Genomic DNA, 26,282 nt, shown 5'->3' with positions numbered 1-26,282 from the left:
TGTTATATAGACATAAAAGTTAAATTACAGAGACTTTTCTTGTCTAAAGTCACATAGGAAGTAAATGATACATTCAAGCTTGAACCCAGGCATTCTGGCTTCACTTAACCACTATGATATTAAACATTAAGAAGTATGATCTCCGGCAGAATGAGAAATGATGTTTTCAGCTCCTAGATTTATTTGGAGCTATATCCTCCCATTAAGGGTTACCATAGTTATTATGACAGAGAATGCTTGGAAAAGACCAAAAATAGGGACTTCATTTTAAATAGGAGAAACCCCCCAAACTTTCATTATGAATTTGAAATAAGAAGGTAGTTTAGAGGCTGATTTTTAAAAGATGGGTGGAATTTTATCAGAATGCTAGAACATTAGGAAGTACTGCCTTTACAGTGACCAGAGACTAACACTGGGCAAGGCACATGATCTGACTGGACAATTTCTAATGGTAGTTTATTTTATATTCAGTTTCAGTTTTTTTTTAAAAAATGTGAATTATTTTGAATAAAGTATAGTATTATAAATATTTTAAATTTATTTTTTAGAATTAAATATTCATATATTGAGAGGAAGTTATTCGTTTTGCAATATAATTTTCTTTTACCCCTGTCCCCACTTTTTCTTCTGTAAAATGTACCCCCAATATATTGGAAATTGGAATATAGTCACTTAACAGGTTTACTTTATTTGTTTAAATTTTTTTTAATTTATTTATTTATTTTATTTATTTATAATTTTTTTAAAATTAATTAATTAATTTATTTATTTATTTTTGGGCTTTCTCTAGTTGTGGCGAGCGTGGGCTACTCTTTGTTATGGTGCACGGGCTTCTCATTGTGGTGGCTTCTCTTGTTGCGGAGCACGGGCTCTCGGCGTGCGGGCTTCAGTAGTTGCGGAACGTGGGCTCAGCAGTTGTGTCTCGCGGGCTCTAGAGCGCAGGCTCATTAGTTGTGGCGCACGGGCTTAGTTGCTTCCAGGCATGTGGCATCTTCCCGGATCAGGGCTTGAACCCATGTCCCCTGCATTGGCAGGTGGATTCTTAACCACTGTGCCACCAGGGAAGCCCAACAGGTTTACTTTCTAGTATATTGTCTAGAGTGCATTTATTTTACTAAGTGATAAATAACTATAATAAAACCATGAAAGCATAAATCAAATCATAAGCTGAGTTTTTCATCAAGAAAAGTTTTTATAAGATTTAAAGTAAAGTTCTTTCAAAATATCAACTGCTTTTGTTGATATGAAAAAATACCATCATTAAATTTGGAAGATAAACTGGCCAAGTATTGCCTGCAGGATGCCATCCAATCCAATCTTCAGATACAGCCTCATGATTGATTGACATTTTAATTTCTCTCACAGATGTTAGGTCTCATAGGCCCAGTTGCATTGTATTATAGACAACTCTCAACCTACAACTGGCTTGGAGTATAAAGGTTGATTTTAAAAGTTTGGGTTTTTTGAAACTTGTAATACATTTATAGAAACAGTACTTTAGATGATGCTTCGGTGTCCAGACCAATCCACAAATACCCTGTGAATCGATAATATACCTGAAGTACAGTACGGTTAGTACTAAAAACACAGCCATTATGTATAGCAATATTCCCGGGGAATAATTTGACTTAAATATTACTTATTTACAGCTGCTTCTATGCAGGGTTCTTTCAGGATACAGAGGTGAACACATTACTGCCTGGCCCAACAAGGAGGAGAGAAAATTGAGTTTGTACGTAACTGACTCTGACATCAGGCAGAATGAAGAAAGCTTTATAATATTGGTACAGGCAAAATGTTGAATAATTGATTCAGAGTTCTATGGAGAGAGCCAGGGACTGCATACCTCTCAGGATTCTCATTTGTTATTTCATCCTTAAGGTATCTACTGAGCTGCTTCTCTGTGTCAAGCCCTAAGCGAGGTGTTGGGGACACAAATACGAATAAGACATCATACATTCACAGCCTACACATGTAGACACATAAACCATAACAAAATGCCTTAAAAGCTATCAGTGGAGCAGGATGGCAGTTCAGCTGAGTAGTTGCCTAACAAAAGCATCCCAAGAGTAAAAAAAAATAGGATTTCTTTGAATTCCTAGATGCATGTAGCTGTGATTCTCTACTCAGTCAGACCCAATGCCCCCTTTTTCTCAAGCAGTGTTTTGTAATATCCCTTTTACTTTCCTGAAATGATATTACAGATAGTGTAACCTGTCTACACATGTAATATTTCAAAAATCAATATAAATTCCCTATCTGTAATAGAAAGAAGAAATAAAAGGAAAGCAGCTTATGAAAATTGCAAGTGTATCAGTATGTGTACGCTCAGGTATACTACAGTAAAAGATGTCCTAAAGCAGTCAGGTGCTTGCTACTTGAAATGCATGAATTTGGACTTAAGAGAAAATATTCAACTGAATATCAATGACACTTTTGTATATTTGGCATTTTGAAATAAGAACAAAGTAAATATGTTCATTGAGTGTGACAGCTACAGTTGCAAACAGATGTGGGTGTGTTGTATTAGTGAGTCAGTTAACATGAGCAGTGTTACAGTGGGTGATGTGACTTTCCAAAATGGTGAGCAAATCCTGGTGAAGTTCCCAGTATGGCAGTTACATTCCTGGAACATTCCTATGTAAAAATATTTTGTGTACAACAAGGTTAGAATCTAGTCACAGATAATAATAAGCAAGTTTTTCATTTACTTATGTGTCTGATGAAAGTGTAAAAATAATGGAGGACACAGAATTTCTACCCACGTTGTAGGGTTTCTTGCATTCCTGGGCCTCGCCTTCCAAATGCTTAACGATTTTAGAAGCCTCTGTCAGAAGGACTGGATTAATCCCATTCAGCAGCACTGATTATGGCTATATTCTCCTACAGAAGGAAGCCACTGTAATTCTAATGCATAATTGGGCTATTTTGAAAAATCAGACTTCTCTTAAGTTTTTAGTCAGAAGGGAAGTTTAGAGGCTGACTAAATAATAAACAAAACAAGCAGCAACAAAATTCAACCCCTTAGATTTCTGAGCACTAGAAACAAAGTAATAGTACGTACCATATGCGAAGCTGACTGCTCTGATCATAACTGTCAGCGTTTTATGTTCTACGTGGGAGTGTCAGACAAGACTTCACAGTGGAAGTGACAGCTAAGCTAATTTTTAAGAGATGAGTCAGCGGCCTCCAGGCTACAAAGGAGGCAGATGGATAACATTCTAGGCAGAGGGAACAGCATTTGCAAAGCAGTGTTGTAAAAAGGGCCTGGCTGTTCATTGGGGCTCAACGTTGGCAGTTGTAGGGAAGTGATGACAGATAAGACTGAAGAACTTGGGGATGAAATGGGAAAGGTGTTGTATGCCTTGCAAAGCCCCTTGGATTTTATCCTGTAGGACAGGCAGCGGAGGTCAACTGCAGTTTTAAATAGAGTGATGTGGTCCACTTTTACTGGGGGACAGTCTCTGAGCTAGCATGAGGAAGAGGGACTATAAGAGGAAAGAAGATTGATGCCTGGGAGACGAGCTGGGAGACTGCTGAGGAATACAGGTAGGATAGGGCGCAGGACTTAACTTTAAGAGGAACGGTGAAGAAGTGGAGAAGGGCTTGGATACCCTGTAGCAAACAGTTGTAAATAAAGTGTCTCGCAATCATCCAGCTCCCATCACGGCACACTTGAAGCCTCTTTCTTCTTCAAAGGCCATTGCATTAGTTAAGGTAACTTGAGCTTCTGTAGTAAACCTCCATTTTGCAGTAATTGATAGAGTAGAAGATTATTTTTGGCTCATATGAGAGTCCATTGTGTGTGTTCCATGTGGTGATTTGGGGACCCAGATTCTTTCCATCTACACTAGGGACTTGGAGTTCTTTGCATCTAGCTGGCAGCTGTGGAAGAGAATGAGCACAGAGAAGGCACATCCAAGAGGTGACACACCTTGCTGCCATTCACATTCTCTCAGTGAGATGATCACATCACTCCATCTAAATACATAGAGGGGAATATGTAACCCCTGGCTGGGCAGCAACTCCCTAGCAACATTCCTATACCATGAAAGGGGAAGCACAGATTTTGCTAAACAGCTATTTGTATCGTATTCTGCCTCTGTGGCTACATGTAGGAAAACCTCAGCCCCGGGAGACTACCTGAATCCTTCTTGGTCGCTGCATCCATTTCAACGTCCAGGTTCTGTGGGTAATAACGCTAAACCCCTCCTCCCCAATTAAATCTGTATATGGCCCCTCCTTGTCCAGAAACCTTTATACTTAAAAGGCAGGTTACTGGCCTCCTGTTCTGCAATGGTGGATCGGGTTTAGAATAATTGCATTCAGCATTCCCATTTGGAAGAGGGAAGAATGGGAAGCATCGGGCTTCCCTGGTGGCGCAGTGGTTGAGAGTCCGCCTGCCGATGCAGGGGACGCGGGTTCGTGCCCCGGTCCGGGAGGATCCCACGTGCCGCGGAGCGGCTGGGCCCGTGAGCCATGGCCGCTGAGCCTGCGCGTCCGGGGCCTGTGCTCCGCAACGGGAGAGGCCACAACAGTGAGAGGCCCGCGTACCGCAAAGAAAAAAAAAAAAAATGGGAGGCGTAAAGCAGTCATTGGCACGTATTTTGAAAGAAATCCCATTACACATTGCTAAAGACGTCCTCCTCTGGCAGTAGGGGGGATTCCTCTATTAGACTCTGGTTTTGCTGTCTTGGAAGAACTCCTTTGTTCATTGTTCTCTGTAGCCCTGGTCACCTTCTGGAAGGTTCTTCCTTGTCCATTACTCTCCATGGCCACATTCAAAATGGGTGTTGAGAAGTATATCCTTCTTGGGAGTGATGTTACTTTCCCAGCCAGCTTCTTGCTGGTATAAGACTGGATGCCTTGGGGTTGTTTGTTTGTTTATTTTTGGCTGTGTTGGGTCTTCATTGCTGCACACGGGCTTTCTCTAGTTGTGGTGAGCGAGGGCTACTCTTAGTTGTGGTGTGCAGGCTTCTCACTGAGGTGGCTTCTCTTGCTGCGGAGCACAGCCTCTAGGCACACGGGCTTCAGTAGTTGTGGCTTGCGGGCTCTAGAGTGCAGGCTCAGTAGTTGTGGCATACAGGCTTAGTTGCTCCGAGGCATGTGGGATCTTCCCCGACCAGGGCTTGAACCTGTGTCCCCTGCATTGGCAGGCGGGTTCTCAACCACTGTACCACCAGGGAAGCCCCGAGGTTGTTTTATACTTGCTAGAAATTAGGCTCCTAGTTTCTTTGACAATACAATTCCCTCAAAATCTTCATAGGTTTCTTATCTATTTGCTGTCAGTTACACCACTGCCTACCATGTAAGTTCTTTCCTATTGATAATTCTTGAACCTCCCTCATTTCTTTGCTCATGTCTCAACCACCTGTGTCTCATGTGGTTATTTTGGGGTCATCTGAAATGATAGGCTTGGGTGGTTAGGTGACTTCATTAATCAGATCTTTGCTGCAAGGCTGAGTCCCTTTTCTAACTGGGGAGTCTTAATGGACATTTGTTATTCAGAGCCTTTTTCAGTATCATTCCTCACCATTAGAGTCCCTGAAGCAGGGGCTTGTTCCAGCTTTGTAGTCTTATATTTCTAGAGTTTGGCTGTTTGCCCTTATTTCTGTTCTCAAACTAGCCAGTTCTTTCATGAATTCATCCATTATCTTGGGATACCTTGATATAGGCGGTGAGGGGCAACCATCACATACTAGCATTCTGGCTCTTTCCAACCATTTCCTCTAGAGCTGTAGACCTGCCCTCTAAGTTATCCCAGTTTTGCCAGGGCATAACAGGGTTCCAGGTCTCTGGTCGTTTTTTCCTCGGCAATGGCCAACAGCACATAATCAGATTTTTGTTAAGGCAGCACCCACTTCAAGGTGTCAATTTCAGAATAAGTTAGGTTGATGCTAGCTGCTGTAATGAACTAAACTATTAGTGGCTAAACATAATAAATGTTTATTTCTCACCCGCATAACAGTCAAATGGAGAGAGAGCAACAGTGAGCATTGAAAAGACATCGACTTCTTAAACCTCCTGGCTCATATGTGACAACACTTCTGCTTACAGTCTACTGATGACAGCTAGTCAGATGGCTCACCTGGGTGCAGGGGGCGCTGGGAAATGTCATCCCAGCATCCCCAGAACGTCTCAGTGACAACTCTTTCTTACATAATTGAAACCTAAGTTTAGGTAGACAATTACCTGTTCCCTGCTACCGTCATCTTCCTCCAGAATAAACTAGGGGGAAAGGGTTTGAACTGCATTCACTTGCTAGTTCATCCACACTATTGATGGCATCTCCCCCATCTCAGTCCTGTCCTGTCTTTGGTTTTTGACCCAGGCTTCTGGGACTGCCACACATTTTCCTTCGTTCTCTAAATCATCCCTGGTATAAGGCTCTTGTAGCTTGCAGACTCTGGCTGAGTGCTTTGGGATAAAGGATGGTAATTATACCGTAGACAAGAAACTAATTCTAATTGAATGTTAGATGTCACTGCTCTTAGAAATGTATTTACCACTTCTTACCACGGGGGTTTGCTCACCGGCCTGGTTCTCTCTGGGGCCCAGATACCAGCCATTTGCTAGGCCTTCCTCTTGCTCTAGACTCTTCCTCACATCTCTTCATCTAAAATTTTCCCTGTATCCTTTCCCAAGGTGCCAGTGGACTTGGTGTGTAAGTCCACAAGGGGATTTGCCTGGAAGAGCCAAAAAGTCCATGATGTTCTTTTCTGAGACAAAGCAGCAGTTCTTTCACTAAGAGGGCTTGTTGCTTTCTCACAGTCCAGTTGGCTCGAAGTTGTAGCCAGTGTTTTAAAAGATATGCACGTAGCAAATTTTTTTTTTTTTTTTTTTTTTTTTGGCTGTACGCGGGCCTCTCACTGTTGTGGCCTCTCCCATTGCAGAGCACAGGCTCCGGACGCGCAGGCTCAGCGGCCATGGCTCACGGGCCCAGCTGCTCCACGGCATGGGGGATCCTCCCAGACCAGGGCACAGACCCGCGTCCCCTACATCGGCAGGTGGACTCTCAACCACTGCGCCACCAGGGAAGCCCCAGCAAATATTTATTAAGCACTTTTCATATGTAAAGCACTCTTCTGGGTCACCAGGTTAAACAAAATTGGTCTTTACCCTTGCTGGGCTTACAGTCTATCTGAAGGCAACCATAGGAACCCCCAGTTTCCTCTCTAGTGGCCAAGTACAGTGAATCTGCCCTGGCTCAAACGATCAGTGTTTCCTTATGAGCTATTTGGAAAAGAAAGGTGATCGGCAGAGGCGAGCCTCCTGAAAACAAAAGGGTGAGGGTGGCGCTTCTGGAGTGAGGAACAGCATGTAGGCTGTGGTTTTGCTGAACTAGGGCAGTTGGGCCATTATGTCGCCATTGTTACCCGAGATACTTTTATGCTCTGCTTCTGATCACCTAGTTTATTTCTTGCAGACTCCAGGACTTGAGCTATTTGGTTCTTTTCCCACTCTCCTTTTATCTTCTAGCAGTGAGCACTTAGTAATGTCAGGATAGGCTGGTCCTAAAAGGAGATCAACTAGGTAGGCACATGTGGCATCTAGAGTGAGTGGAGACAGATGGCAGATGGCAGTCCAGGTAGGCAGGAGGTTAGATTGAAGGAGCACGGGGGCAAGTCCTGGCCAAATAGGGGGATGCTAGTCTGAGAACAGGGCGTATTTGGAGATTTAGACAGGCAGGGGCAGGTGGGGCAGGCAAGGTTAAGATGATCCAGCCCCATAGGACCATATGCTATAGTTTGGGGGGACTTAGAGTTGAGGAAGAGGTCTATGTTAAGTAACTAGCGGAGTTCAGACCAGTTTAGGCCTAGGTGTGTGTTAGGAAAGCCACGTGATGGTCACATTATCAACTCAGGGATTCAGGCACAGTGGACCGGGCCCTTTCCTCTACCGTCATCAAACTACCAACACCTCTGTCTCAACTTCCACTAAAGCTTACTACGCAGACTCTTAGCTTCTCTTCTGTCCTCTTAATCCATTTGCCCTTTGCTATTTTTTTTTTTTTAGTGATTTTTTAAAATTTTTACTTTTTATTTTTTTTTGGCTGCGTTGGGTCTTCATTGCTGCGTGGGGCGAGAGGGGGCTACTCTTCCTTTCAGTGCGTGGGCTTCTCATTGCGGTGGCTTCTCTTATTGCAGAGCATGGGCTCTAGGCATGTGGGCTTCAGTAGTTGTGGCACGTGGGCTCAGTAGTTGTGGCTCATGGGCTCTAGTGCGCAGGCTCAGTCGTTGTGGTGCATGGGCTTAGTTGCTCCGCGGCATGTAGGATCTTCCTGGACCAGGGCTCGAACCCGTGTCCCCTGCACTGGCAGGCGGATTCTTAACTACTGAGCCACCAGGGAACTCCCGCCCTTTGCTTTTTTGATAAAAGGCAAATCTGATCACATCACTGATCTACCTAAAACCCTTAAACGATTTCCCACTTTTCTTAGGATAAAGGCCTAAATCTTTAATTTGGGGGTTACCATATTCCTCCTTCATTTTCCAGAGCATCACTAGTGTGAAGCTGTTGTCCATAACAGGCTCTGGTCAGCCTGGCCCCTGCCCGCCAGCGTCATCTCAGGCCCACTCGCCCCTCGTTTGCTGCTACAATTTCTGGGTTTCTTTTAGTTCGCCTTAGGTGCCTGGGATTACCTGCCGTGAGGCCTGCACACGTAGTTGTTAGGGACGCTCTCTCCCACTTTCTTAACTCTTACCTGTGTCTCTCATCTCAGGTCAGAAGTCACTTGCTCTAAGAAGTCTTCTCGGGCTCCCAGAATGGGACAGGTCTCTTCATTCTTCCCTTTCCTAGCACTGTTTTCTCCTTTGAAGCACTTACCCCAATTCTCATTTTAAATTGTGGGTAATTACTTGCCAGGTGTCATTTTCCTGTGTGAGAATGATGTCAACTCAGTAAAGGCAGGGACTGTCCTTCTCCTTCACTGCTTTATCCATCACATCTCTGCAACTCCAGGCACATGGCTGATAATCATTGTTTCTTTGTTGATCCAATGATGGATCAACAAATGATGGATGGAGCCAGGACCTGTGTCAGGTTCTAGGTCACAGAACAGCACCAAGAGCACAATTAACCAAGACCTGCTGGCCAGGGTTGAGCAGAGGAGGAACAGAGCAAGTCTGCCTGGTAACGGGACCGCCAAGCCACGGCCCTGCACTATTTTGCACTTACACAGGCTTCACATTCTTCTTGATGAGAGCCAGATGGTCCTAGAATCTGGGATGGAGAAGAGTTTGTAAGTGGAGGTCCAGGGGCTACCACGGCTAAGAATGGAGACGGTGGAATGAGATCCACACAAGGCAGAACATGGTGCTTCCAGTAGAATTTGTCTCTCATCCCTATTTCAGTACATACTCAGCCTCATGACTTCACGAGAAGGCTGGCTAGACCAGTGATTTCCAATAGAACTTGATGCAGGGATGGAAATGTTCTATATCTGTACTCTCCAATATGGTAGGCGCTAGCCACATAAGCTATTGAACCCTTGAAATTGACTTGTAAGACTGAGAAATTATATTCTAAATTTAAATTTAAATAGCCGTCTCTGGCTGGTGGCTACCATATGAGACAGTGCAGGCCTGGGAACTCTAAGTTAGGGAACTCTAAGTTTCAAAAGCAGTATGGTTTAAATTCTAGAAATATCCATTTACAACCAGTGTTGGCCTCCAGTTAACCATATATTAACATGTCTGGAGTCCAGTGCCTATTTTGACTGGGATGAGGATCTCCCTGTACCTCCTAGCAAAGAGATTTGAAATGTCCTGTGTCTTGTTTCTAGCCATAGGAATTGTTCTTTAACGAAGGCATTTCTTTCTCCGTGTGAACTGTACAAAATGTAAAATGTTATACAAAGGTAGAACTTTATCTTTGTAAGTATCAGTGTAATGTGACCTTAAATGCTTTCTCACACCCACTTTTCCCATCTCGGATTTGTTTTTCTGTTTTTGTTCCCTCCCCTTTTCTCTGTTTCTCCTTCCTCTGTTCTTATTTTCTTTCTAAAATGACAGACACGGCACTGTGTCTTTTAGCAAGTTCCTTTTATTTCACATATTGATTTCTTTACTTTTGTGCCTATTTACAAAAGCCGTTTTATCAGTTCAGATCATTAACAAAAACCAGCCAAAGAACAGTTCAGTTCGTGGGAAAAAAAAAAATCTGAAATGATGATAGCTCTTGACAGGCCAATTAATACAATTTTGGAGATTTATCAGATATAATAATTTCAGTATTTAATATGTAAAAAAAGTAAGGTGAAGCATTGTACTGTATATTTGCTTTTCACAGCTATCACCTAGATAACATTATAGTTGCTCTTAATCCTTTGAAAGTCCTCATGGGACTGGAGCTCTTGAATTCTTATTCTGCTTTCCACAAAAGAAAAGCTTTCCAGTAAGCTAATACCAGGATGAGAAAGTGGTGTGTAGAAGGAAAAATTCTGAAACATAACAGTAAAGTAACATTTGAAAAGAGATGGTCCATCTTTAGCCCTTTTCCCTAGTCTGCATAGAACAAATGTGTCTAGGGGCTTTCATGCTAAATGTCTCCAGTTCATAAAATCACAATTATTAATCAGACTATCATTAAATATTAATTTACTTTTGAGATAAATGTCATTTTAAATTTGGAATCCTAGTCTTTTCTCATTCTAAGGAGAGCATTTTCATTAGGCTTTATAGAAAGAGTGCACATAGAAAGCTTAGAAGCTCCTAAAAGGCTACTTCTTTAACTTGACTTTTGGTTTCATTCAGGCCCAGCAAAATACTTGGTTTCCAGCATAATAAACATAGTTTGTAATCATATATATATATATGAAGCTAAAGTAGAACATTAGAGTAAGGGTTTGGGGCATTTTATGGCATTTGGAACGATGTAATAGATGCTCAGTAAATATTGTTGAATGAATGAATGAAGTAAATAATGAATTAATTAAATAATTCATCAAATTCATGAATTTATTTAAGACCTCAAAGAGCCTTCAATATTCCAAATGGTGGCTAAGGCTATAGCTCCCATACCATAAATGAAGATTGTATTCCACAAAGCCCGATGAATTCAGACATCTTCATCATTACCTCTCTCTCCCTTTACCTCAGTATGTTTAAATCAGGTAGGAAGTTTTAATTAGGTGTCAAATAAATATTTAAGTACACAGTACTACCTGAGCCTACACAACACATGCTAAAAGCACAAATCCAAAATTTTCTGTAATATTCGTTGCAGTAATCCTATGGGTTCCTTGAGAGCGAGGGTGCCTTTACCCAGTTTTGTACCCCCTGCACTCAATCTATACTAATAGCCAAGTAACACATTGTTTTGGAAGGAAGGAAGGTAATGAGAAAGGAATCATGGATCTTAGTCAGTATGTGTTATTTACAGCTTACGATCTCTTTCCATTCCGACCATTATTGGCATAGTAGAAATTATAGATTTATGTTGTAGTCAGGAATCATGAATAATTAGGTTCAACTCATCAGTATTTATAGGTTTAACTGGGTGTGAAATAGCTAGATGGCTCCTGCTTCACATTTTTTCTCTTCCATCATTCTAATTTTATATTTATTTCTGAAGCCCTGAGGTAGCAAGGTCTAGTGGAAAGAATATGGATTCAGGAACAAGAGACTTGGCTTCTCATCCTGATGCAGATGGGCCCTGGGAAGATCATTAAAACCTACCAGTGTTGCCCTTCCAAAGACTGAATTTTATATGTTTAACATTTAAAAAATATTTTAAAAGCATCTATCTTGACTGTAGATCTCAAATACTACGACTAATAGCATTACTTTTGAAAGCCACACACTAAAATTTATGTTTAGTTTTGAAAATTTAGAACTGCAGAAACAGTTGCCATCTCTATCCAAAAGAAAATTATTCCATTTAATATATTGTATACATGCCACCTGTCTAGGCCAAGGGATAGACATAGTGTTACAGGAATTATTTGAAAAGTTATTTCATTCTTTCCTTCTCTGTCATGCTAAAAAGATTGCTCAATATTGGTCTCATATTTCTATTTATTTATCGTTCTAAGGCATCCAGAATCATGCCATTCAAGGAAAATCCCCAGGGTCTTAGAAGGTTAAGAACATGGGCTTTGAGTTAAGATATTGCTGGACTGGTATCCTGGAATGAGCACGTACTGGTTATGTCATCTTGAGCAAGGCACTTACCTTTCTGAACCTCCATTTCTTTATCTGTAAATCAAAGATGATAATACCCACCCCAAGGTGATTGACAGTTAATGAGAATTCTCATTATGAGAATTAAGCGGAATAAGTACAGTGGCTGCATAGAATAATCACTCAATATGTGGAAAGTGATAAAAATGATAATTATTAACCAAAGTCACAAAGCAAATGAGATCATAACTTTGGCTGTCCTTCAGCTACAAGTCCAAGAATATCCCTACCTTCTAGGAAATACAATTTCTACTTATGGACATTTTGATCTTAAGCTAAAACAAAATCCAAATGGCAAATCTGAAACCCATAGCTATTGCTGTTTTACACTGACTTTCTCTTTTATTATAATCCTGACTACATGATGCTTGCAAAGGTGCAAAAGAATGTTTTGAATATCACCATCACTAAAACCAATATAATTCGTTTTTTTTCTTTAAGAAAAAAAGAATAGAATAACATTAAAGAAGAACTGAAAAAGGGGGGGAAATCCATAATTTCACCATCGTTAACCACACTGCTGCTTTCAGTGAAAACAATGGCTTGCCCTTATTTCTGAATATATTCACCCTTGGCTCAGGTCCCTTTCCCTATTATACTGTTGCAACCATAATTTTTATGATTTTTCCACACTGTTTTTCACATTATTTATTTCAAGACTGTATCATCTGGTACAAGTCACATGAACTCAGGGCTTCAGTCAGTCCATCTGTAGTCCCTAATTTTCACATTTTTATTTTAGAAATCGTTGGCGGAATATGATGCGCTGATTTTTTTTGTCATCAAATGGTTTGATATTTTCTTATCAATTTGTGCTAAATTATATTATTAGCAGTAAATTTAACATCGTAAGATTCATAGATGCTAGTAGGTCATCTCGTCCATCTGCCTTAACATTCTTACCATTAATTATTTATTATCCTTGTAGCTCCCTAGCATTTCCTACAACAGAGACACATGGTAGATTGGGAAAGTGGGCAGGGGCATGGGGAGGAATATTTATAAAGTGCCACACACAGATGGACGCTTAATAAATGCTGTTTAGTGATCCTCACTGATGACAAGGGCAGATGGAAAACATTATTCATAAGGGATATGGAGATGGATGTTTATAGTTCAGTGAACCTCTTCCCTTTTCTCCTTAATGCACAGGGGGAAAAAAAATCAAGCAAATTACTTGTGACACGTTCTCATTTTTTAAATCAGATCCATTAATGAAGGATACCATTGATTTGTTAGAAATTGTTTTTTTTTCATGCTGGAATCTAGAACACATCATTTTGAATATGCACAGTCAGGAAAAGAGGGAAGGGTACCGATGGATGTGGCTACACTGAGGGTCCTAAGGTGAGTTTGCGCAGTCGTCTGCTCTGAGTCTAAAGATAAGGTCACCTATACATTGTGGTTTGAATACATCGGGAAAGTTTCTGCCTTTCACCTTAAGTTATTTTCCCAATCCAAATACTGCTCTGCTTGTATCTCCATTACTGTAGGCTCATTCCTTTGATTAACCTTTGCCCCCTTCTTACAGTCTTCACATGACAATATTTTATATCACTTAGAAAGAGAAAAGCTCATCATTGAAGGGTATAAGCTCATCTTTAGAAAAAAGTTTAGACTCTAACTTTGATACTTTCTTTTCTTTTCTTTGTCCTTTTATTAGTAGCAGTTCTATCATAATGGCTTTTCTGGCTCGAATACTTTACCTAGGAGTGAGTATACGCTGAGGAATTGAAAATTCACTTTTGTCAACTTTTAAACTTAAGAAATTGACCAGAGTGAACTTTTTTCTTGTTCTTTATCTATCCGGTGGAATATGTAGATGAGCTGAGGTCACACAGAAATCTCCTAGAACCAGGAAATTTCAGAGGTAGAAGGTGCCTTGGAGACAGTCTTGTCCATTTCTCAGTAGAGCAGGCGGTCACCTGGTGTCTGCCTGAATATTACCAGGCCCAGGAGTGCCTGGAGGAAGCAAATTCCACTCTGGGGCAGCAGCGATTATTAGAGAGTCTTAACTTGTTTATCACTTGTTCCTTACGTAGCTCCAGAAAATCTAGCTCTTATTTTGAGCCCAGGCCTTATTAAAATAAGCAAATAAGGGCCGGCAGAACGTCTAAACAAATTGGAAATCACCATAATTAACTGACGTTGGATGATGTTAGCCAGAACATGTGGCCAAGAAAAAGGATAGTAGTGCTTTGAAATTCATTAGTCACTCATTCAAAGACTATCAAAGTCACTCAAAAAGACTATTCTTTCGGGTAGTCCACAAACATTTGGTAAGCACTTGCATCCCAGAGATACAGACGTGGACGAGAGATGTTCATCACTTCTAAGAGCTCACAGCCAAGAAGGTATTTTCACTTAAAGCTCACATGGTACCACCTTCTTCTCTCTCGCAGCTTTTATCAGCTTTGTAGTTAGCTGCTTGTGTATGTTTGCCTGTAGCATGTTTACCTACCTCCACTAGAATATAAGTTCCATGGTGTCACCTCAAGCAGAGTAAAGGCTCATAAGTATTTGCTAAATGAATGAATAAGAAAGAATTCTAAGTGAATAGTTGCGATACAATGAGAAAAGCATTAAAACAGAGCAAACTTTTAACCCAGCGTGGCAGAAGAGATGAATTCTCCCTGAACAAGATATTTGTTCTTGACCTTGAATAACGAGTAAGAGTTTATCAGATGGAGAATTTGGAAAAGAGCTTTTCGTACATGAAAGTCATGTTGGGTTTGGGGAGTGGCAGGTAATGTGAGGTAGCTGGAAGGAGAGGAAAATGATTGTTAAATAAATGTTAAATAAAATGATTATTGACTTTTTCATTCACGTGATATTTATTATGTGTCTGCTGTATGCCAGGCACCTGGGATACAATGATAAATCAAATCCGACTTGATCCTGCCCACAAGGAACTTGGTTTAGTGGAGAGGATAGATATTAATCACATAATCAAAATACTCATCCCAGCAAACTTAAAACTCCTGTTGTGACCAGTGGTCCAGGTAAAGGTATCTGATTATATATAAGTTCTTAAAATAGGAGGATGACTGTATATTCAAGGAAGTCAGGTGGTATTGACTAAGATGTGATCCTTGAGTTAATATCTGAAGGGGACGGGGGGAGAAAATAGAAGATGTGCAAATTCCCTGTCGCAGAAGGCGAATGGCACGTGTAAAGAAATGAAAGCAAAAGTTAGAACAGAGACACAGGGAGAGGGAGGAAGGTACTGAACCGCAGAGATAAGTAGAGGACAGACCTTGCAGCCTTTGTATTGTTCTGTGTCTATCCTGAGACTAGAAGCGTGGAAGCGTGTTCTACTAGAGATGGCCCGGATCTACCACTGTTTGGGCTGCAGCGTGCAGAACCGACTGCAGGGGTCCAGAGCCGAAGGAGGTAGTTATCCTAAACACCGGCCCTAGGGAGGCAAAGCCAAGGGAAGAACGATTCTGTGAAGCGCATCTGTCTTCAGAAGAGAACAGTCTAGTTGCCTGACTGCAGTCATTACCCTCTAAAGAAACAAGCTGTGTATAGGAGATAACATGCCTCAACTTAGTGTCGTTTGAGTCCAGTGTTTTGACATGGGTGTAGACAAAGAAACAAAAGCTTTTTAAAACTTCCACTAGAAGGTGAAAAGCAAAGAATAATGAGCTGGGGTGTAATGGAAAGAGACTTACGTAGGCATCTGCAGATCTGGGTTCTGGTCCAAGTTCAGCAACTACCAGAGAGAGGTCAGCCAAGTCACGTGGCCTTGTTGGATCTCAGTTTTGAAAGCTGTAAATAGGGAAACTGGACCAGATCATATCCAAGCTCTCTTCTGCCACATACTGTGATTCCTGTCTCCAAACATGGGGGTATCTAAAGCATGGTATACGTTTAAGTCGTAGAAACTAACCTCAAATCTGACTCAGTATTGGAGCTTTTAATAAAAGCTCCGTTGCCTACAGTGTGTTTGGTTGTGGAGAAGTAAGGGACCGGAATGTAGTTGAAAAGTGTATTTTTACTATGAAACAGAGGCCCATTGAGAAACATCCCTTGGCAAGAATCTTACTGCTAAACATTCCAGACCAACCATTGCATGATCTAAAATTTAATTTTATTGGAAGAAACCTTAAAAAAAAAGTTCAAATCCTATCCAAGCTTCATGAACATTTTTTTTTACTTGGTTTCATAGAGGCTAAATCTAACTTATGCCACACACCGAGATGGAATATGAAATTGAAGTCAGTCACCCAAATAGAAGGTTGTATCATTCACAGAGAACCCCAGGTAGTGACTGAAGTTTGTGATTTATCAGGATATTACAGGGTGGCCCAGCCTCATTTCCCATTCCTTTCAGTGGCGCCAATAGTTTCTCTGTTTGTTGCCTTTTTTATTTTTCTCATCGCCTTTCATCTTTATTTATCCCCTGCACTCCGCTGTGACTCTGGGAAGACTTCTGCAAAAGGAGACATTTAAAAGAACATGTCTTGGGCCCCAACATAAAGGGCACTTTTACTGTCATAATAGAAAATCTTCCACCAGCTGAATGGCTGAATGCTCATATGAAGTCTGAGCCTTTTTTGGTGGGTTTTGAAACAGACTGAAAATTTCAAGCCACAACTATACCTTGTAGTTTATAAAAGGTCTAAGATGCAATATAACATTAGTATTATATTTTTCAGCATAGAGAAGGATTTTTCATGAGCTATGTCTTATAAAAGGCCATTTTTCTAAAGGCAAACCTAGTGTTTTACTCTCTAATTATAGCAAATGTATATATAGGAGCTAATTCTTTAAATAGTTCTGTCTTCTGGTGAAGAAAATTCATATTATGTGTCTAAATAAAATAGTTTATAAATTTGGTTAGTTGGAGACATTGATGATATGGAAAGATGCTCATATTACATATTCTACTTATTACTTGTCTTTTCTCCTTCATGCTGCAACACAGTGCTTCCTTTGACCACTGAAAGCAAAGCTTTTAGGATTTTGTTTGAGTGTATCTAAAAAAAGCATCGGGTATACCAAGGATAAAAGTCCTGGATATTTTTTAAACTAAGGAGTAAATAGTTATGCTAAAATTGAGGAACCTATTGATATTAGCAGCCTTTCATTGAAGAAAAGAAATGCTACTTCCACTTTTCTGAGGACAAGGATAGTGTTTCGGTTATTACTAGAACTTGACATATTAAAAAACAATCAACAGTATAAATTCATTAGTATTTCTGGCCAAGTTCTAAAGTACTTCAGTAGGTTTGTTGCATTTCTTAGGATAGCTGAAGATTTCCAGGACCTTACTTTAAAATTAAATCTGATTTGTTTTTCACTAGTTATAAATTTATTCTTTTTCTTTAGTAAATTCTGGAGGTGCTTTTTAAAATTGAGTGAGTAGTGATTTTTTTTAAGCACTGATTACATTTCAGCTAACCGTTCTGGCGCCTTTCTCTGCAGATAGCTACTGCAAATAATCTTTGCGACTCTCTGAAACAGACGTAGCTGTTCCAAAAACATGCATTTACTACTTAATACCATACATAAAAATATAAGAAAATGCCTTAGAGCTATACATAGAGTGATTTACACTTAAAGGTCTAGGAGCTGCTTGTTTGCAAGTGTGTGCTCAGCTCCTACCAGCAACACAGAAAGGAAATGGTAAACATCACTTAGGTCTTTAGAAAGATTTGCTTTTCATCTTCACAGAATCACACATGGGACTTATCCTGCCTTGCTACACTAAGGAAGTATCAAGTATATGACATAATGGTAGTATTTTTGAGACTACAGTAAAAAAAAAAAAATCCCTCCCCCCCACAACTCCCCTGCCTCAGACCTGGAGTCTCAAGCAGTAATAATGATGCCATGATCAGAAAGTTGTGTTTTGTCAGGTTGAGCCCTGAACGGGTAGCAGCATAATTCCATGCTGCTGGTGGAGCCTGGTGCAGCTGTGCAAAATGAGAATGTTGTTTATTGTTTCAAGAGTCACTTTTTTTCTCTAACAGACTGATGAAGGGATGTTTAGTACATTTGCAACTGGTCGACTGACTGTTGCAAGCTTGACTTCGAATTGATTGAACAAGGGGAAATAAACCAGCAAACAGCCCAAAGAAAAAATTCACTGAGATTCTGACCTTGACATAAAAATGTGTGTTCAGCTTGTATCTCTTTGTGTATATAAATTCTACACAGTTGTATAACATCTCCACAGTTTAAACATGGAATTATTACATTTTATATTAAACTTATACACTAAATTGAATTACATGATTGATTCTCATGGGATAAAATTATTATGGTAGACAGCATTTCACTTATAAAACTAAACGTGAGAAAACAGCATCATATCCACTTTAATTAGTAAAATTAAAAACAAAAATTTTGCAAGCTCTCAAGAGTGGCAAGACACAGTGAACGGACAGATTCATTGCTAGAAATAAAATTAACATGGCAGAAAAGAACAGATTAAAAATGGAAAGTTAAAAACACTAAATAAAATGAATGAAACTTTTATGATGTTCTGAATGCAGTCTGTTTCAAGCCCTCATAAATATTAAAGGACTCTTGAAATGAAATATGAAAACCACCTTTTCTTAAGAAACTAGACATGAAAAAATGTCTTCATGGATCTGAGGCACTATGTTATGTTTATTTCTATCTAGAGTTAGGATGGTGATTGGAGAGGAAGGGTGGCAATGGCCACAGAATCATAGCGAGAGGGAAAAAATTAACCAAGTGTCATAGGAAATGAAAGAATTGTAGGCATGGAAATGCCATGGTTTGATGCATGAAGAAACTGAAAGTCCAACCAGAAAGGTGAGGGGGTTGCAGGAGGGCAGCCCAACTAGACCCAGGGGTCGTGAGCCTGAGAGCAGAACCCCCTTTTTTTTTTTTTTTTTTGCGGTACGTGGGCCTCTCACTGTTGTGGCCTCTCCCGTTGCGGAGCGCAGGCTCAGCGGCCATGGCTCACGGGCCCAGCCGCTCCGCGGCATGTGGGATCTTCCCGGACCGGGGCACGAACCCACATCTCCTGCATTGGCAGGCGGACTCTCAACCGTTGCGCCACCAGGGAAGCCCAGCAGAACCCGTTTTGCAATCTCATACAACCTCCCGTGAAAAGCAACTTGGTTTAGATGTTTTTTGCTTCTTCTGGAGAGAAACATGGTATTTTCAGCTCAGGAGGTTTTCTTATTAAGGATGTAGAAAACCTCACAAAGTATGTACAAGTTTGAAAAGATAGAGTTTGGTTTTGTGGTTGGTTAAGAGGCCATGAGGATAGAAAGATCTAGGGAACGGGATAGGAAGAGAGGGAGAGAAACCGAAGAGAGATAAGTTGGGGGTGGAGAAATAGAGATGGGAAAATGAGAGAGAAAAAATACAGAGGAAGAGAGAGCAGGAAGAAGGGTGGGCGGACGGGTGGGCAGGTAGACAGAAAGGCTCAGCGCGTTTCTAAGGCACTGCTGAGCAGGGCTTGACCTGAATTACAGGCTTACAATTGTGACCACTTGTGTACTATGACTATTCTGAAAGGCTGATTAACTCTGAACACTAGTTACAGCTCTTCAACTGCTCGAGAACTTACACCTTTGAGTCTCTACTCTTCACCAGGTCACAAGCAGAATATTCTGCCCAGGGAGAATAAAAAATTTTTAATCTCAGTAACAATAATCAGAGCAGATCATCTTTAAGTCTTTAAGAAAATAAAATCAACAGGTTACGTTCACTCATGCTAAATTTCTCTACCCCTGCTTTGAAGAGAGGGCGTTGAATTTCAGGCTGTCTTTTATTGTGCGGTTTGTAATCAACACTGAATTTCTTATAATAGAAAGTTCTTGATTAGTGAAGAAGATACTTGGAAATTTAAGTCTTATGACCTCTCTTCACTTGAGACACATATTCTACAAAAAGGGGAATTCACTGCAGATCATGAGTGTGAAATTATTTGAAATAAATGGTGACCTACTGGTAACTATGACAGAGCATTTATGCTTTTAGTAATGGCTTTTACAAGAAAGGAAGTCACAGTAAGCCCTTGACCGTAAACATGAGATGTTTGTACTGCACTGGAGTTTGCTCTCAGTCTTTCTGGAAAGCCTCTTATATGATACCATAGTCAGCTCAAAGACCATCTCGCTTCTTCACGTTACTAAGTCATGATATTCTACAAAGAGTGAATTCATTGTATGTTTATGTGTGGCCAAATTAAAAATGGATTAACTTCCTGCTTATTATTCATATGGGCCGTTCACATAATCTATGTGGATGGCTGAGATATCATTGCACCTGAAACCAAGTAATTTGCTGGAGAACAGACACTCAGATTCACCACTCGAATTGCCCATCTCTAATATTTTCAGTTGATTTGCCCGATCCTAATAGTATTACTGTGCCCTCTCTTGCATGCTGTATGTGGGGTGTGTGTATACGTGTGTGTGTGTGTGTGTGTGTGTGTGTTGTCCATTGCCATCTGAATACAAAATTTCGACGTGGGCATCAGTGGCATCAAAGTTACATGCTATTACCCACTATATGTAAGTACAGTGCTCGGTAGAGAAAAACTGGGACCAATGATTCCTGACCTTATAGGCTTAAAATCCATTAGAGGGGACTGAACGTATGTATAAGGGAAAAAAATTTAAATGCTAGCATTTATTGACTAGACATCAGTATAACTTTTAATCATAGCTGTTGTGCAGTTGATTGGAAGCTACACTTAAAGGAGGAATGTGAGTTTTCTTATTCTATTCAGATATACCTCCCTGTACTGAGCCCTTCACATAAACTATCTCATTTAATTGTCATAACACTGCCTATAAAGTAGATACTATTATCCTCATTTTGTAGATTAAGAAATTGGGGCTTAGAGAATTTGATACTTGCCCAAATTATTGTATTTCTCCTTTATTGTAAAAATAGTCATTTTTATCATCTGCAATGAGAGTGTGTATATATACGCTTTAAATATCTCTGTAACTATGTAGTTGAAAAAACTCCCATTTCAAGTATATTTCTTAGCCGTATTTGAAATACTTCTTACATAGTCCAGCTACATTTTTTTCATAAATTTGACTTATTTTCATTTGAGAGAATACTTGGCTTCCAGGTGGAGAAATAAATTTAACTTACAGGAGCGGAGAAACCAAAGACATGCCAAAATTGGTGTGTATCTTAAAAGAGAATTCTAATTATAAGGCCCTCTTAAATCTAAAAGCTTTTCCCTTTGGTATAAGCCATTGACTGTGTGAAACATGGTGTTTTACATTGAAAGCGGTATTTGGGATGAATTGCTTGAAGCACCATGGTTTTCTGCAAAAACATTATAGGGGAAGATCAAATAAGAAGATGCTTACTGCTGCAGATCAGAAGAATAGATCAATAAGAGGGAACAGTAGAGCAGTCATGTTTTAAAGAATTAGTACACAGGAGAAAAGAGCTGTGGGTCAAAGAATATAAACACACACACACATTCTGACATATCTTATGTACACACAAACATATATACACATAACGTAAACATAGATGCATTTTAGTCAGGTGATCCAAATGACTCCATTTATGCATTTTTCTGGCCATATACATTATCCCCACGAGATCTCTTGTCAGCTGTCTCGTGGAAAACAATTAAAGAACTGACTATTTAACATTTATCGGACCCTCACAATATATAAGCACTGTGCTCAGTGATAAAGATATAACAGAGAAGATTGTCTTTGTCTTCAAGGGCTCCCAGCATCCTTGGGAAAGGTGTTATTGCAGTGGCATGATGAAATAGAAGAGACGTTCACAGAAGTACATGATCATAGAGGAGATGTATTATGGAGGGCTTTTTAGAGGAAGTGTTATCTGAGCTGAGTCTTGGAGAGCAAGCCACAGTTAGTCAAAGGGAGATGGGAAAGGTGGAGGCCCTTCCAGGACACAGCATGAACGAAGGCCAGGAGCTTGAAACAAAACAGTGTGTATGGTCTGGGGCTGCTGGAATATGGTGATGAGGGAGGAATGAGAGGTGAAGGTGGAGAGATAGGTCAGATCTAGTAGGGCATGGTAAGGTCAAATGTGTTTCTTAGATCATTCTAGTAGCTGTGTGGAGAACGGTTTTTGTGTAGATAAAACCAGAGCTCAGGATCCAGTTTCAGGTGCTATTGTAGAAACGTAGGCAAGAGATGCTGAGGGTTTGAATCAGCATCATGGTTCGGTGGTACCCAGGACTGGGTAATGGGGGTGGAGGGCTTCAGCAATGTTTAGGAGGTACAGTTGGTTAAGACCTGGTGCTTATTTGCATGTGGACAGATAGATCAGGATTTCTCAGAGTTTTAGCTTGTGTGTGGAGGTATGGTCAATTTAATTGAAGGTGTCTGTGTTTTATCTGGGAAGAGCTGATTAGCACAGGGGTAGTTTAGGCTAGAGTTTGAGAAAGAGGTCTCTGGTGACAAATTTGGGAGCTGTCAACCTATAGGTGTATGAAATTGACTACACAGCTGCTTCTGCATAGTACGTTGTGTTGTCTTTTCCTCCTTATACCTGAAAGCAAAGATGTACATCTCCATCGAGAGACGGTAATTAATATTATACCTCCAGGTTATGCACGAACAACAGAGTGAGCCCATAGAATAGGAGATGCTTTAGGAAAAATGCAAGTAACCAAAGGGTTTGTGGTTGCTTTCTTCCAGGTGCATCCGTGGAAATGCCTGCCGCGCAGGGATATTGCTTGAGTTGACCTTCCCGTGGCCCATTCTTTTGAGGACCCTTTGTTCAGTCCAAAATGGCAGAGAAGGCGCCCCCTGGCTTAAACAGGAAGACATCAAGGTCGACACTTTCTCTTCCACCGGAACCGGTGGACATCATTAGGAGCAAAACGTGCTCCCGTAGAGTGAAAATCAACGTGGGGGGCCTCAACCACGAGGTCCTGTGGAGAACGTTGGACCGGCTGCCCAGGACCCGCTTGGGGAAGCTCCGGGACTGTAACACGCACGAGAGCCTCCTGGAGGTGTGCGATGACTACAACCTGAACGAGAACGAGTATTTCTTCGATCGGCACCCTGGAGCCTTCACTTCCATTTTAAATTTCTACCGGACAGGGAAACTCCACATGATGGAAGAAATGTGCGCTCTCTCTTTCGGCCAAGAGCTTGATTACTGGGGGATCGATGAGATCTACTTAGAATCCTGTTGCCAAGCCAGGTATCATCAAAAGAAGGAGCAGATGAACGAAGAGCTGCGGCGGGAGGCGGAGACCATGCGCGAGCGGGAGGGCGAAGAGTTTGATAACACGTGCTGCCCTGAAAAGAGGAAGAAACTGTGGGACCTGCTGGAGAAGCCCAACTCCTCCGTGGCTGCAAAGGTACGAAAAGCAGAGCGTTGCTCGCTTTCCTGTGCGCCGTCCGAAAAGGTGGTACCTGTATTCTGGAGAGCGTGGTTTTCTTCGTTTAAGATGTTTGGGTAAGAGAACCCAGGATGGCTGTGCAGGGAGACATCCTTTCCAAGATCTTATGGAGTCAAGTCGAGTTATTCTTTCTGTTAAGGCATACGATGGCATTACTCTTTCCTAACTGTTATTATTATGTAGGCATAGACTAAGGCAGCAGGCGATGAAGAGTTCGGGTCACCCTGGCGCTGCCTGGGGTTGGTGACTTGGAGGTTGAAGAGAGAGCACAGCTCAGATCCATCAGGCGTGGAGTCTTGCAGAAAGGCCTGGGCTCCATCCCAAAGAGAAGCCAGGTGCTGTCGTTGAAGGTGGAGGAGGTGCCTCCTGGTCTGGTTCTCTGGAGGTGCTGGGGAGACTGGAGAGCGTGGCCCCGTGTAGCACAGTGAGCTTGGGGCTCCCATATGAGGAAGGAGCTGCTTACGAAGCAGCGTAGGGATGAATCAATGTCAGCGTGCATCCGTTGACCTCCCCTTGTGAGGTCTACTCTGACAGTGATGTTTCTGTCTGTTGGTGTATAAATGTGTCCACAATGGAGGTATTCCCATATCTCAGAGTTCACAGAGTGTTTGCTGAACACGAAGGTCAATTCATATTTTTCCATTGGGCCTGCATACATCTAAATCTCAGAGTAAAATTTTTGGCCACCAATTTCAGTATTTAATTCAACGGCGTGACTCTGTTTATCTACTTTGATTTAGAGCTTTGAGGGTTAGTGCAAACTGATTTTCATCTCATATATTTAGTTTTTTATTTCAGTATGAATTGTAAGAAAAAAGCCAAAAGAGTCATCTGTAACCGTAGAAGCGCAGTATTGATACTTCATGCAGATTAGATGAAAATGGAATATGCAGCAGAGAAGAGAAAAGAGTGTGTTAGCCTATAAAGTCTTTGGATTACTGTTGTTTTCAATTGTCTTTTCTTATAAACAGTAAAGATGACAGAAGTATAATTGCTTCTCTGTGCTTTTTGACTGGAAATTAAAATTCTCCGTGATAGTCTACACCATCTAAATATTGTAAATAACTGGCTGAATGTAGACGATCATAAAGCTGTCTTCTTGCCCCGATTGATAGTTCTAGTTTTGCATCTTTTGACTCCTAAAGTCATTTTACTTTCTTGCCGGGATGTGGAACTAAATGGAATAAAATGTTATTTCTGCTGTATGAAATGAGGAAATGCACATTTTGTGGCAAATGAAATACTTCAATTAGGTCTTTTTGTAGTTATGAATAATTTGTTTACTTTTGTTTCATCTGTAGGAAAGAGAGAGATGTGGGATTTGGTTGAGAAAGGTTACTGTTCTTTCCAATGTCAAGTGTTTAAGTTACACATTTGAGTTACTACTAAAAATATGGTGTGAATTTTGAAGCAGAATGAGATAAACCCTGGATTTAAGGGAGTGTTTTGGGTGTCAGATGAACTCTTAAGAGCTTTTAGGCAACTGAGGAATAAATCATTGTACCACGAGATGTTCCAGAGGGAGGTAACCAAGTATGTAAAAATAACAGCTAAATCCAAGAAAATTTGAAAGGTTCATGTGATTTATTTGCTGATAACATTACTAACACATACCTAAAATTAAGTATTGTTATAGAAAAAAAATTCAAACATACACATATTTTTTTCTGAAGAATTTCTGCTAAGGATGGGAAAAGGTCAGTAATCTCATTTCCCAGATGAGGGAGTTAATTTAATCTCTAAATTTTAGACACAGGGCCATGTCTTTTTTTTTTTTTAACACCTCTATTGGAGTATAATTGCTTTACAATGGTGTGTTAGTTTCTGCTGTTTAACAAAGTGAATCAGCTATACATGTACATACATCCCCATATCTCCTCCCTCTTGCATCTCCCTCTCACCCTCCCTATCCCACCCCTCTAGGTGGTCAGAAAGCATCGAGCTGATCTCCCTGTGCTATGCGGCTGCTTCCCACTAGCTATCTGTTTTACACTTGGTAGCATATATATGTCAATGCCAGTCTCTCAGTTCGTCCCGGCTTACCCTTCCCCTCCCCACGTCCTCAAGTCCATTCTCTACGTCTGCATCTTTATTCCTGTCCTGCCCCTAGTTCATCAGAACAATTTTTTTTTTTTTAGATTCCATGTATATGCGTTAGCATACGGTATTTGTTTTTCTCTTTCTGACTTACTTCACTCTGTATGACAGACTCTAGGTCCATCCACCTCACTACAAATAGCTCAATTTTGTTTCTTTGTATGGCTGAGTAATATTCCATTGTATATATGTGCCACATCTTCTTTCTCCACTCATCTGTCAGTGGACACTTAGGTTGCTTCCATGTCCTGGCTATTGGAAATAGTGCTGCAATGCAGAGCCATGTCTTTATCTCTAAGAAGATGATGTTGATAATGGCCTATTGTCTGTAATACACCACTATATACCCCTGTACATCAGACAGAGTATTTAAACTTGCTTCAAATTATGTTTGCAAACTATGTATGTACAGATAAGATATCTACCTACAAACTATACCCACCAGCCAAGGACCTTGGTTTTGGAAACTTTTACGTAGTTATAAATAATAAATTTGGTTCCGTTGGTTCCGAATTATTAATCAAGCTACAGGAATCTCTGCTAACCTAGGCAGATTCTCTACTAAATTTCCATAAAGGATTTGTGTTTGTTTCTTTAAATGTCTACATTTCCCTCTCTGTTTGAATAGGGAAATATTATGCAAATTCTTT

The 26,282-nt window shown here is 40.7% G+C and overlaps 1 protein-coding gene across 2 annotated transcripts in view; it reads left to right on the top strand.

The window, feature by feature from the left end:
* Nucleotides 1-26,282, top strand: part of KCNB2 (potassium voltage-gated channel subfamily B member 2) — a 401,789-nt gene that overhangs the window by 8,376 nt on the left and 367,131 nt on the right. For both annotated transcript variants that reach the window (XM_079901460.1, XM_079901461.1), the window contains exon 2: nucleotides 22,823-23,493. In XM_079901460.1, coding sequence (XP_079757586.1) covers nucleotides 22,915-23,493 — 579 coding nt within the window. In that variant the 5' untranslated portion in view covers nucleotides 22,823-22,914. The remainder of the gene's footprint in view (nucleotides 1-22,822; nucleotides 23,494-26,282) is intronic.

Source organism: Stenella coeruleoalba (genome assembly GCF_951394435.1).
Source record: "Stenella coeruleoalba genome assembly, chromosome: 17".
In the NCBI taxonomy this organism is placed as follows: domain Eukaryota; kingdom Metazoa; phylum Chordata; class Mammalia; order Artiodactyla; family Delphinidae; genus Stenella; species Stenella coeruleoalba.
The sequence above is the reverse complement of the archived record's forward strand: the minus strand, read 5'-3'. Positions and strand labels throughout refer to the sequence as shown.